The following is a 12686-nucleotide window of genomic DNA, read 5'->3' as shown; positions in this document are numbered from 1 at the left end:
AACTGTTTGTGTTTACCAACTGGGTAAAGTCAGACAGACAGACAGAATGATCTGTCTGTCTGTCTGTCTGTCTGTCTGTCTGTCTGTCTGTCTGTCATGTCTCGTTAGATGTCTGTTTGACTGGATGTCTGTCTAATCTGACATGACTTGCATCTTAAAGGGGATTTAAACTTTAATAGCGGTTCCACTTTGGATGAGTGACAATCATTAGTGGTTTTTCATATCAAACAGCAGACTCCTCCATACCTGACTGACTTCTAAAGGCGCGCACGTGAGCACAGTGCACACACGCGCGCGCACGAAGGCACGCACGCACACACACACACACACACACACACACACACACACAGGCAGGCACGCACGCTTCCGGAGCCTCGGGGAAGGAAGCCGCGCGCTCCTCCAAGGTCTCATTGATGCGGTTTAGGGTTGAAAGAACCTGTTTCCTATATTTATCAAAGAAATAAATAGGTTTCAAAGTAGTCTGTATAGTCCTTCGTCTCTGTCTCTCTCTCCCCTCACTCCCTCTCTCTTCTGTGTGCGCTTTGATCAACAGTAAAACATCCGTTCTTTACCTTCTAAACACACGTTTCAAAGCCGAGTGCAGCGGGTGGATGAAGATTAGATGATGAGGGTTTAAGCAGCCCGTGGGTGGGCGAGGCAAGATATAAGAAGAGGACCAAGACAAGAAACCTCTGTTAACTCTCTTACTCACACTGACTCAGTGATGCAAATAGACCTAGCCTGTTTTGTCGGTCGTAGCTCGATCTGTTACATTTGTAAATCTTAGAAATACGGTAGAATGTTTTTTTTGTCTCCAAGAATAACACAAAAATATTAAACACGTGTTGATTCTAAACGCTGATGACAAGAACGCCGCGACAATAGTCTACATCTGATATCTTATAGGTTGAGAAGATTGATCATTATTTATTACCTATAATCATGTGGACCCCTATAGCCCTCCTCACCTGCTCTCTATGTGTGATCAGCTGTCTGGAGTCCAACGTCATCCGCTCCTCCAAAGAAGTTCTGGAGGGACCACAGCAACAACAACAGGTGAGTCCAATCAATCACTGATGGAAGAATCAATAGGCTATATATGGCTACCTTTACCTTATTGTAGAAATAGTATGTTACTGTATGTTCGCTATTCAAGATTTGGTAAAAGTAGGCTACAAACGTATTGGCATAAAGATTTACAAAAAGTCAAAGTAGCCTACTCATTCAAATCCTTTGAAAATAGCAGATCTATTTTCAAATTACCAGCACCATACTCTGAAGTGGTTTGTTATAATAATCAAAATGTAATACAGTAACCACCAGTGACTAAGTTTTCAAATAATTATAGTGGAGTAAATGTAGGCCTACTTGAGTAAATGTAGGCTCTTTACTTTCCACCACTGAGTCCAGTTATAGTCCATAAGGTACCTCCCCATCAAGCATAACTCAGAAATGTAAAGAGCCATAATAAGCTAAAAGCATAACAAGAAAAAAGTATTCAGGACTTTCATTGTGGTCCTATGATCTAACCGTTGAACTCACTCAATCTGGGATAGCAAGATTTTTTTCTTCTTCTTTTTTTGCATATTTATTGTAATAACTGATGTGCGGTCTTGTTGTGAACATTTTCTGATGTTTTAAAAGGTAAATTGTTTTGTGCTGAACGTGAACTTGACCATTGTTCATGTGGGTAAACCCTAGCCTGGCTAATAAGCCAGACCGAATCAGCCGTTGGCCAGGCTATAGGTAAACCCATTCATGAATGCTAATTGAATGGAACATAGTCCAAATATTGTACATTCAATATCTGTCCACCTTGTGTGTGTGACATTTCTGAGCTGAACTCTATCCACAATAAACCTGCACTATTACAAGCAACTTTCATTTATATAGCCACTTAGCAAGACAACTGCTCCTAATAGTTATAGGATTGGAAAATAGAGGACAGCAATAACAACAACATACAGTGCTCCTAAGCACCTGTAGCCCAGGCCTACAGGCCATATCTACTCTAAGCACCTGTAGATAATAGATATGCATGTAATATATTGCCTACTGTGTACAGTACACTCTATATTGGGATGGGGCTTTACATTTAAGAAACAACTCAAAGCGTTTTCTTTGTAGCCTACACTGAAAAGCCTTCAGATTTCAAATGTTGGAGCCTTCCTGAAATCACACTCACACGTGTGAGTCAATCAGAAAACCTTCACTGTACGGCTTAGAGTTCTCAAAACAACTCATTCTTAGGGAACAAAAAAATACACGTGTACGTGTGCACATGGATCTCTAAACAGATATTAACGTCATGTTTCTGTCAACAGACTCCCTCCCACGGCGAGGCGGTGCCAGACGGGGGCGTGGTGGTGCGTGGCTCTGTGAACGCACGCCGCAGGACTGAAGATTCTCTGAACTCAAACAGACGTTCCACGACCTGCAGCACACCTGACTGTAGCAACATGGTCAGTATAATATACCTATCTATCTATCTATCTATCTATCTATCTATCTATCTGACGACCGATTTACTTATTGTATCGTTCTATCAATCAATCAATCAGAGAGATGGATGCAGTAATCGGGCCCAGAGAAGAGGGTCGTCACAAGACAGACAGCGACACAGAGACAGGCAGACCGATGGAGAGACAGACAGGCTGACAGAGGATGTTGCCGAGGGCAACAGGACAAAAGGTGGGTGGTAAACCAAACTGATTCACAGACAGGATCGTTTACAGTTAGGCTACTGGTAACAAATACTACCTATTGAGTAGCGTAGTAGGTTATTTTCTTTAGAGCCAGACTGATGCATCGGTTGAGGCGAAATGTCGGTAAAATCATTGAAATTGGTGGTCTAGGACTCTCCAAAGGCCTAAAATGTTCTTCCACACTATCTATTATCTAATAACAATGATGATGTCTGTGTGTCGTGCAGCTCCAGAGATGGCCAGCTGTGTGCGTTCAGGCGACTGTGACGTTGGTCTGTGCTGCGTTCGCTACCTGACCGGCAAGCGGTGCCAGAAGATCCCGCTGGAGGGAGACGCGTGTCTGCTCAGAGGTCGATCCAAACTCAGACGCAACCTGGAGCGCTGCGACTGTGCATCAGGACTCGCCTGCAGCCCCACCAGCCGGGCGGAGCTTAGCAAGGCCAAGGGCCAAGGGGTGTGTATGCCCAGGCAGCGGCAGAGGAAAACCAGGCATTCTGGGAAACGGAGGACGACGGAGGAGAGGTTAGGGCAGTGCTGATGATGGGACAGGTCATGTGACTGTGGACTGGCCTTGGGGTACTGGTTTTATAAAGCAGTTGTCCTCCAGAGAGAGAGAGACACACACACATAAATGCAGCATGCGAACCGTTGTTGAGTAAAACAGGTGGTGGTTCAGTTAAACGATCTTCCCACCTCTCACATCACCTGATCTAGACCTGAGTGTTACCGTGATGATGATCACATGTGTTACTGTGACCATATACCAGGCGTTAATGTGACAATAGCAAGTGATACCTGCAGCTGCAAGTAACTCTTACATGCTATTCTTGCCATCTGGTATATCTAGAGTTGCAATATTAACCCTTGAAGCCCATTAACCGAAACCGAAAAGTCAGATCTGATTGTATTAAAGTTAAACAACATTATACTCATCATTGCAGCTGTACAGAAAGCTTAGATTATGCTCTTTGTATCTGCCAAGTTTTAGTTTTATAAAAATCCACCATAGACAGCTACTTTCTTCTTATTATTATTAATAAATTCCGTGCTGGTGATTATGGTTGTGTCAAAGTCTGGAAGTGTTCGTTTTCAATAACGCAACAAGTGTAGTGGTTAGAGCATAATGCCTTTCATGCGGAAGGTTGTGGGTTCGAACCCTGCCTGGGGTTGATGTCAGCAAGGGCATACGGTCGCAACGGGTTCCTAATGCCAAATCAAATGGGTACAGATCTGAGCCAAGTCTCCTGAGGAGTCACGTCTGAAGCCTGTCCTGGTGGATGGGGTATCTGGACGTAAAAACAAATCCCTGCTGCATTATGTGCAATTTTGAAACAGGTGGTACGCAGCCGCAGGACTGTCAAATACTATCCAAATAGCAAAATATAGCATCTAAGAGTTGTTTGCGGCTAGGTGATAGTTCAGCTGAGTTCAAGTAAGCCGTTATGGATGCGAGTTCCTGTAACATGAATAAATTACTCTGTAACATATTTTACATTTTAAATGCAGCATAAAAATGGACCAGGTGTTGACAATGACCATACCAGGTTTTACTGTGATGTACAGCAATACAAGTTGCTACCTTGACGGCACTAGTTACTGTGCACTTATTACCACCACCTACTGTTATGTCTGTTCCAAACTAGCCTCCTAACTGTGACACATGTGCCAACTCCATTTATTTTTATATTTTTAGATAAGGTCAAACTATTTAAATAAACAGTGTATTGTTAATCTAATAATAAATGTACATTTAACCTGTGTTTTATCTTTGTTGTATTCATATAGCCTAGTCAAATTCCACCACTGACTAAAAGACTAATTTATACTAAGTATAGTGTGGCCCACTGCCATTGTTGGAGGAATGAGAGATTGTAAGTAGTCACAGAAACAAGCTTTAACTGCTAAAAGTTTTTGAGCCAATGAAAAATAAAACCATGAAATATTTCACGTTTTCATTTGTCTATGATAACCCTCTTTGTACATGTGTATATTTATGTAAATCCTCTACTCTTAACATGTTTAATAACTATGCATTGCAAGAATACAATTAAACGCAATCCACGCACACATTTTGTGGTATCCAGTGTTGCAATATCTGCTTATCATGAAGTAACTTTGGACTCCATTTATCATGTTAATTTGCTTGTAAATATAGAGGGTATGCGTGGCAAACAGAGTGGCAAACGGAGTGAAATTTTTTTTAGCTTTGTTTAATGCAATCAGACAGCTTTGCCGTTTGGAAGTTTGGTCTGTCAAGGCCAGAAAGCATACTTTTTTTTGCCACTAGGTGTTCCTGCATAACTTCCGGATTTGATGATGTCAAGTATGATTGAAAATCAATTAACACAAAATGACAAATATTGGCATTGGCATAAAAAAAGGCTGTCGCAGATTGGCATTTGCGGGTTGCTGAATTTTTGGGCTTGCTTCGAAACAAATTGTATTATTTAATCCAGTAGGCCTAGTTCTCAAATATTTTCATGTCACACAGTGACCCCCAAATTAATCTATTTGTCCCTCCCTAACCCCCTATCTGAAGAGTCAATAGATCATTAGCAAAGTACAGTATATGTAGTGTCTCTTAATTAGTACCATTGATCTCCATCATGCCAATGAAAATACAGGCCTGGGCAGTGAGTACCAACAGAAGGTATTCTCCAAACTCAGACCTTTGTGGTCATTAAGTGGAGTCTGGCACCCTCTGCTGCTTAACCCTTTTTCCATCAAGGCCCATTATTTATCCTGGGGCGGCTGTGGCTCAGGAGGTAGAGCAGGTTGTCCACATGTCGTGTCCTTGGGCAAGACACTGAACCCTACATTGCCTCCAATGAGTTGGTCGGTGTGAGCGGAAGTGAGGACGCTGGCGTCAACTGTTCTCCGCTTCACCTCCCAATGTATGAACCAACCCATTAAAGATTTTTGAGCACTTGGAAAAGCGCTACAAAAATGCAATTAATTATTATCCTGCATTTTAGACACAGGACCACCATTTGATGACTTTTAGCCTCTCAGACCTAAAACATCGTCGATACCATTTTGTCCACAAGAGGCAACAGGCAAACAGTAGAATTCTACATTAACTCTTGAGCATAAACTGAAACCAAGTGGACCCAAGCGTTAGTCTTACAGGTCCATTTGGTTAACTTGCCATCATTTAGCTGGGGGACAACCTGGAACCCTCTCAAGGACCACGGGCTACTCATGAAGCGGATAGGGTCGATAGCAGATTATGAGAGGGGAGCGCCTGTTCCCGATTACTTCAATGTTTTGTTCCAAGCCATCTCGGGCTGACTTGTAATGTGTTCAGTGTACCCTGAAGGAGGCAGAGCTGGCGAAATGTTAGTTTTCATTCATCTGCGTTTGAAATAAAACATTGCCACTTCGCCATTAGCTCAGTTAACTCCAATAAAACTGTTTTGATTGCATATTAGTATGCGTTGTGCAGCCACCTTAGTCATTTGGATTCCTCTGCTGGCCCGTGGGACAGCACCACTATAAGGACTTTAGTGTGCATAGCAATAGCATTCCTGTGCAGACAGATTATAGGCTTTAACATAGTCAGCCTTTCCTGCAGATTAACGTTTGGCATAAAAAACTAGTTACCTTATCAGCCAATGTTTAAACAGGGCATTTTATAGGAAGGTGGTACCCTTTAAAGTAAACTTTCAAACACCCAATTTGTATAATGTCGTTTGACATGTGCTTGGCAAAATAGGTCAGCATATAAAAATATAAATTAAGCCAGATAGACAAATTAAACTATTAAAACAGTCGCCAAAATGGATATTATGCAAGTTAAGTCTACTAGTAAAATTATGGCAGACAAGATGACAAACGCAGTTTTCAGTCATCAAGGAATCAAATTCCCTTTTAAATTTCTCATTTATTACTTGACAAAACCGTCAGGACTTTTTGAATAACAAAAATTAATGCAAAAGAAACTTATAAGGCAAAGTCACAAATGCAGCAACACGGAAGTGGGGGGAGGGTCAATCAACAGAGAGGAATGTTGAATGAAGGGTAGGGGCTAGTGAGGGTTGATGGGGGAATTAGCAGGGTTCAAGGTGAAGTGGGTGTGTTCAGAGCTGTCCGCAGTCGGTGACGGTGATCTTTTCCTTTGTCTTCCCGCTCTGGGAGCCATAGGTCTCGACCCTCCTCACCACATCCAGACCCTCCACCACCTGACCGAACACCACGTGCTTCCCATCCAACCTGGAGTATGAAACAAGCATAACTTCAATCTGGGCTCCAAAACGTGGATGGGGTGATCAAGTTGGTGGGTGCGCACCAAGGAAGAGTGGGCACCTCTGTTAAATTGGCCATTTTGTCCAACATTTATTTTATATATATATTATATAGTTAGCAAACATGATTAAAACATTTGACAATTAGGTCTGACATTTCTACAAAGGTTGTATAACTTATAATTTTGGGGCATAAATGAGAAGCTAATGGATAAAATTAACTGATGTACGTTCACGGCCATGTATACTTTAGTGCCCACCCATCATGTATCCAGTAGGTGCATACTGGTCCTTATGTCAGACTCACCAGGAGGTCTTTTCAGTACAAATGAAGAACTGTGATCCGTTGGTGTTTGGTCCCGCGTTGGCCATGGACAGGATGCCAGGGCCGGTGTGAGTCAGATTGAAGTTCTCATCAGCAAACTTGTTCCCGTAGATGGACTTGCCACCGGTTCCATTGTGGTTGGTGAAGTCGCCACCCTGCAGGGATATACAGGAGAGATCAACAGGTGCTCTAAAACAGTTACATGCAGGTCGTCATTTGCCAGTCCACACCAACGCAACACCTTGCAAGTTGCAACATGAAACTACTTGAAACCACAATGGCAGTTGCAAGGAGTTGCATTGGTGCAGTCTGGCCGTAAAGGCCTATTCATAGTTTGGATTTTCGGTGGTGAGGTGACCACCGCTCCGGTGGTGAGGTGACCACCGCTCCGGTGGCGAGCTGACCACCGGAGCTGAAATAACATTGAGAGGTGGAGAGTAAAAACAGAGAGAACGGCTGGAGCGGTGGCTTGCTCTTCACCGCGGCTTGTGACGTCATGTTGTAGTTCGGTGGTCACCTAACCACTGAAAATCCAGACTATGTATGAGCCTTTAGAGGCAACAGAAGAAACCCTGAAAGTACCATGTAAGCAGGACCAAGCAGGCTATGTGAAATACCATTACCATTTGTAAACGGCCTCAGGATATGTGAAATAGCAGACCTGGATTAGCCAGGTCTGCTATTTCACATATCCTGAGGCCGTTTACAAATGGTTTAAACTCAACCAAGCTACACGTTATATTTTACGCAGAATCTCCACTTGAGTATTCACGTGGACTAGCAGTCTTCCAAGTTGCCACTTCAACCAAATGGTTGCAAAAGAAAACATTATACACACTCAATGAGCACTTTATTCTTACAAAAATGCCTCTGGAATTAAGTTGTCTCCGACAACAAGATTCTGTAAAACACTAATGTACTGGAGCTAAGGCTTCAAGACTGGGACACATAATTCAGTTACATTATGCTGTAATGTTTCCAGTTAAAAGCAAACACTGACTATTGTCACACCTGACCTGTACCACGTCAGGCGACGCCAAGAGAACATTTCATCTCACCTGACACATGAACTGGGGGATGACACGGTGGAAGATCGACCCCTTGTAGCCAAAGCCCTTGTCCCCGGTGCACAGTGCACGGAAGTTCTCAGCTGTCCTGGGAACGATATCGGAACGTAGCTGCAAAAATAAACACGCCCAATTTAAAATAAATGAAAAACTTTTGTTGACACTTTACACAAGATCAATGCCTCCAAATTAACTGTAGTTTGATAGAACCAATAGTCCTACACATCTCAGTTTATATTCCTGGTGGCTAATTTAATTGGTCATGTTAGCACTTGAGAATGAGATGCAATACAAATGGGAATGCAATCCAGCTCAGTGCATATATATAAAAATAAAAAATGGAACACAAAAACATTTCAAAAAGGTTAATAAAGTGTCAAGCACACCTGAGATACTTGACACTTCATGAACCTTGTGCAATAGTTTTAATGTGTCCTTTTTTAAATGCACTGAGCTGGATTGATACTCATTTCATACAAGACAATACAAACTTGTACATTGGCATTCCTGAGGCAGTCAATTCCTGCATAGTGAACTTTAGTTTGAACTCTAGTTCAGCATTTGGCAGTCAGGCTCTGAGCCAAAATCCTACCAGTTACTGGTTGCACTGCACTTTGCTCTGCAAGGCACATTAATTTCATCACCATATTGCTGGCCAAAATTAACATACTCTGGACCAATATCCGTAAGATGTTACCTTAAACTAGTGGCTGTTGCAGTCACTTACAATAGCAAAAATGATGCGAGGTTGAACGAAAGCATGATTTAAAGGGAGGGGGCTTCATGCACTCTTAAATACAATATATACACTGAATGGTTGGTGGAGCTGTGTGAGTGCACTGACGCAACCACACAAGCATGAAGTAATGAAATGCTATAGGAGGTAGACTACGAGACTGCACAACCGAGATATATACTGGGCCACGACATTTCTATAAGTCACTACTCTTAAAAAGACACGCAGCTCTGATTACCTCGCTCCTACATCCGCAGTGCGATTGATTTCCTGGTAGGCTACTAATGTGTTGCCCGTACACGTCACGCTGTACAGGCAGGAATGAGATTTTTTTTTGCTGAGCCAATTCGTCCCATAAATTAACGTCACACGTGAGAACAGAAAAGCCTCGACTCAACATTTGGTACTGCAGCAGTCTCTGCCCGGTATCGACAAAATGGCTGGACCCGCTTGCCATCACGCCATACCCATTGGCTCAGTTAGCTCCAATAAAATGATTGTCCGCTTTTTTAGTGGAGACTGCGGGTGTAAATTAGCATCCTCGCTAAATCCGGTGTCTTTTAGGTTGACATGCATTACTCATCAATATGCAGTGGTGTCCCGTCGAAATAACTAATTGGTGCACCCACACAACGTATAAAGTGACAGGAAGGGAGGACCCGACATTGTGCCATGTTGTGTGGCATCTTATGATGCAACGAAGAGGCTTTTCTGCTGCCGTCCCGTCAATTTATTGACGACGTGCCCAAGTTAGCATGTTAGCATTAGCAATCTGCACTTCTCACTCTTCCCTGCAGAAGAAGTCGAGAAAAAAGGAAAAAAACTCCTCCACCCTTCCACCCCCTCCTCTGCATGGAACCTTCCAGACCATCGGTTCCTTCCTCGGTCTCCATTTATGAGTAACACAACCCGGCAAAACGTTACTAGTACTAGCAAACTAATGCTAACAGCCCGCAGCTTCACGAAGAGGAAGATTAATATATATATAAAATTAAGTGATTTATTTTTTACAATGATTTTCCCTCTGTCACGGTTGCGCTCGAGCCCCCCCTCCCCCTCGCAGGCCGCAGCGCGAGACACAATGCAACAAAAGCGCGGCCTGCACGCGCCTTCGTGCGCGTTCGTTCAGTCCATTCATTCACACAGCTAGAGTCCAGCCATGTTATGAAATATGAACACACAATCAAGTCAAGTGTATTAACGTGCAAATGCACATTGGAAGTGAACAACGTTGCGACCATTGTTCCGACACGATCAACCGGTAGCTACGAGGAACCACGTCTTCTTGTCGGCGAGCGACAACATACACCACATCCACGTGGTTCGTTCGGTTGGTTCCTTCTTTCAAGACACGACAATTCTCTCGTGACAGCTAGCATCACAGCTAACGGAAAACGGTTATAAACACGACACAGGGCACACGCATAAACAAGGTAGTATGGTGTAAAAAACACCGGCAGGCTAGGTACATAAACAAAATGCACTAAACTAGGATGAGGTTCATGCAATGCGGCGTTTTATATCGACGACGCCACAGGAGAACAGACGGGCGGGCTGCTACAGTCAACGCCGGGTTCCACCACCGAGTGTTACCTCCATGATGATGCGGCCCACGGGCTGGCTGCCGGCGCTGATGTCGAAATACACTTTGGGTAAGGCCATGTTGTCCGGTGGTGTGTGTGGAGGCTGTTGGTTGATTTTTGGGACGTTTTCCGGAGAGACGAAACACCTCTGACCACAGGCAACCGAAAAAGATGGAAGAGCCTCGATCGATTTTATATAACGCGCTGGTGGGCGGGGTCCGGACGAGGGGAGGGCGAATGGCGACGCCGCGGCGTTTGATTGACGCGCGACTCGGCGAATCGCCGGCCGCCCCGGCGGACCGCCCCCCTTCTGCCAGACAAGCCCCCGTGGCGGTGGGTTTGGTTTCTGACACGGCCTGTGCCGCACTGCCGCTGTGTAAACCAAGGCCGGGCTACGGCTACCGGACATTCAGTTCAGTAATATTATATAAATATGATATTGTTTCCACTCAAGTACCATAATATCAAAAATCACACCCGTGTGAAGTGAGGGGCGCTCTTATCATCTTACAACAACTCATGTTGCTATGATTAGGTGACAAACATTAAATTCTCTTTATTGTTAATGGCGTTTTTAAAAACAAACAAATACTCTCACAATAAGTATTGGTATCAAAATATACTTTAAAGGACCACTTTTCAACCTATCTTCATATAATTGGTCCTCACTAATAAATCATGATAACATTTTCTACTTAGTCTGTGTCTCATAGGAGGGCTGTGGGCAGTTCAGAAACCCGTCCACCAGTGACATCATCATTAGGCAGATACATTTTTTAAACATTTTTGAGGGGCGCTAGCCCGGCCTACAGATTTAATGTTTGTCTTTAGTTCAATGTTTGTTTTGTAAACGCCATTGACAATGAAGGGAAAATGTACTCATAATTACCTCATTACATCATATTGTCTCTTTATTGTTAATGGCGTTTAATGTTTGTGTTGGCACCGTTTGTTTTACATCACCATTTTATCACCTAATCAACATGAGTTATAGACTTTAATATATTAGCGCCCCTCACTTCACACAGGAGGTGTGATTTTTATTATCAACTTTGGCTTCCATTTTCGCATTGCAACTTTTCAGGACTAGAAAGCCTGCAGTTTCTATTAGCTCGGATTCCCCATCGATGGCACTGGTGGACAGGTTTCTGAACTGCCCACAGTGGGCTCCTATATAGGCCTACAGGTTTAATGTTTAATGTTTAATGTTTGTTTTAAAAACGCCATTAACAATAAAGATAATTTAATGTTTGTTTTGTCACGACTCAACGTTTATGTCACCATACATCTCCTAATTATAGCAACATGAGTTAGACTTTAATATATTAGCGCCCCTCACTTCACATGGGTGTGATTTTTTATGTTCACATAAAATAGGGCTTAAGTCGTCTAATACCAACAAAGTTAACTATAAAGCTCTCAAATAATGAGTAAAAACAAATGCTAATTTGCCTCTGTGAGATGTAGTCAGGACATGTGTACAAGTATAGAAAATGGAAATGCTCAAGAGGTAAAAGTATCTCAAAATTGTACTGACTCACTCAGTACATTCATTTAAATTATTTGTAAATATAATTAGTTTACACTACAGCGTACAGCCGTGCCACCAAGGCACCGCCCGCTTGGTGCACCAAGTGAAGTGAACCCGAGCTCAGACGTGGCCGAAACAGCGCGCGCCATGGTTAATTGACAGCTGTGCCTTCAAACAGCGCGCGCGGGTGGGAAATGAGGCAATTCCGCATCGCGCGCCGCAATCAGGGCGCGGTCCTCCACGAGACTCCGCAGTGAGGAGAGGAAAAGTTTCACTGGAAAGAGAATTATTTGATAGAAAGAAAAGTACAGAATGTTCAGTTCATATTTATCCACACACCAACAATGAATACATGTATAACCAGCCAGGTGTATTTTTTGATGATATTACTCTTGACTTAGTAAAAAGCATTAGCCCTCTGCCTAAATAAGGTTTATTTATTAACTTCAGTATTTACACAACTTCTCTCTGAGGACAATAAACAATAAATCTATA

The 12686-nt window shown here is 43.1% G+C and overlaps 2 protein-coding genes across 2 annotated transcripts; one reads left to right on the top strand and one right to left on the bottom strand.

Annotated features, from left to right (window-relative positions):
- The first annotated feature begins 925 nt into the window (after positions 1–925).
- On the top strand, positions 926–4637 carry LOC308316593 (uncharacterized protein). The gene is made up of 4 exons (XM_080765282.1): positions 926–1056; positions 2325–2462; positions 2562–2691; positions 2933–4637. Exons 1-4 carry the CDS (start codon positions 943–945, stop codon positions 3241–3243), a joined length of 693 nt encoding a protein of 230 aa, XP_080621408.1. The 5' UTR covers positions 926–942; the 3' UTR covers positions 3244–4637.
- Positions 4638–6545: 1908 nt separating this feature from the next.
- Positions 6546–10836, bottom strand: ppiaa (peptidylprolyl isomerase Aa (cyclophilin A)). Its single transcript, XM_080766851.1, has 4 exons — positions 10671–10836; positions 8333–8452; positions 7257–7429; positions 6546–6917 (listed from the first exon to the last, which is right to left on the bottom strand). Exons 1-4 carry the CDS (start codon positions 10737–10739, stop codon positions 6785–6787), a joined length of 495 nt encoding a protein of 164 aa, XP_080622977.1. The 5' UTR covers positions 10740–10836; the 3' UTR covers positions 6546–6784.
- Between the last annotated feature and the right edge of the window lie 1850 nt (positions 10837–12686).

Source organism: Protomyctophum bolini (assembly GCF_963924005.1).
Source record: "Protomyctophum bolini genome assembly, chromosome: 6".
NCBI lineage: Eukaryota > Metazoa > Chordata > Actinopteri > Myctophiformes > Myctophidae > Protomyctophum > Protomyctophum bolini.
Note: the sequence above shows the minus strand (reverse complement) of the source record. Positions and strands in the feature narration are given on the sequence as shown.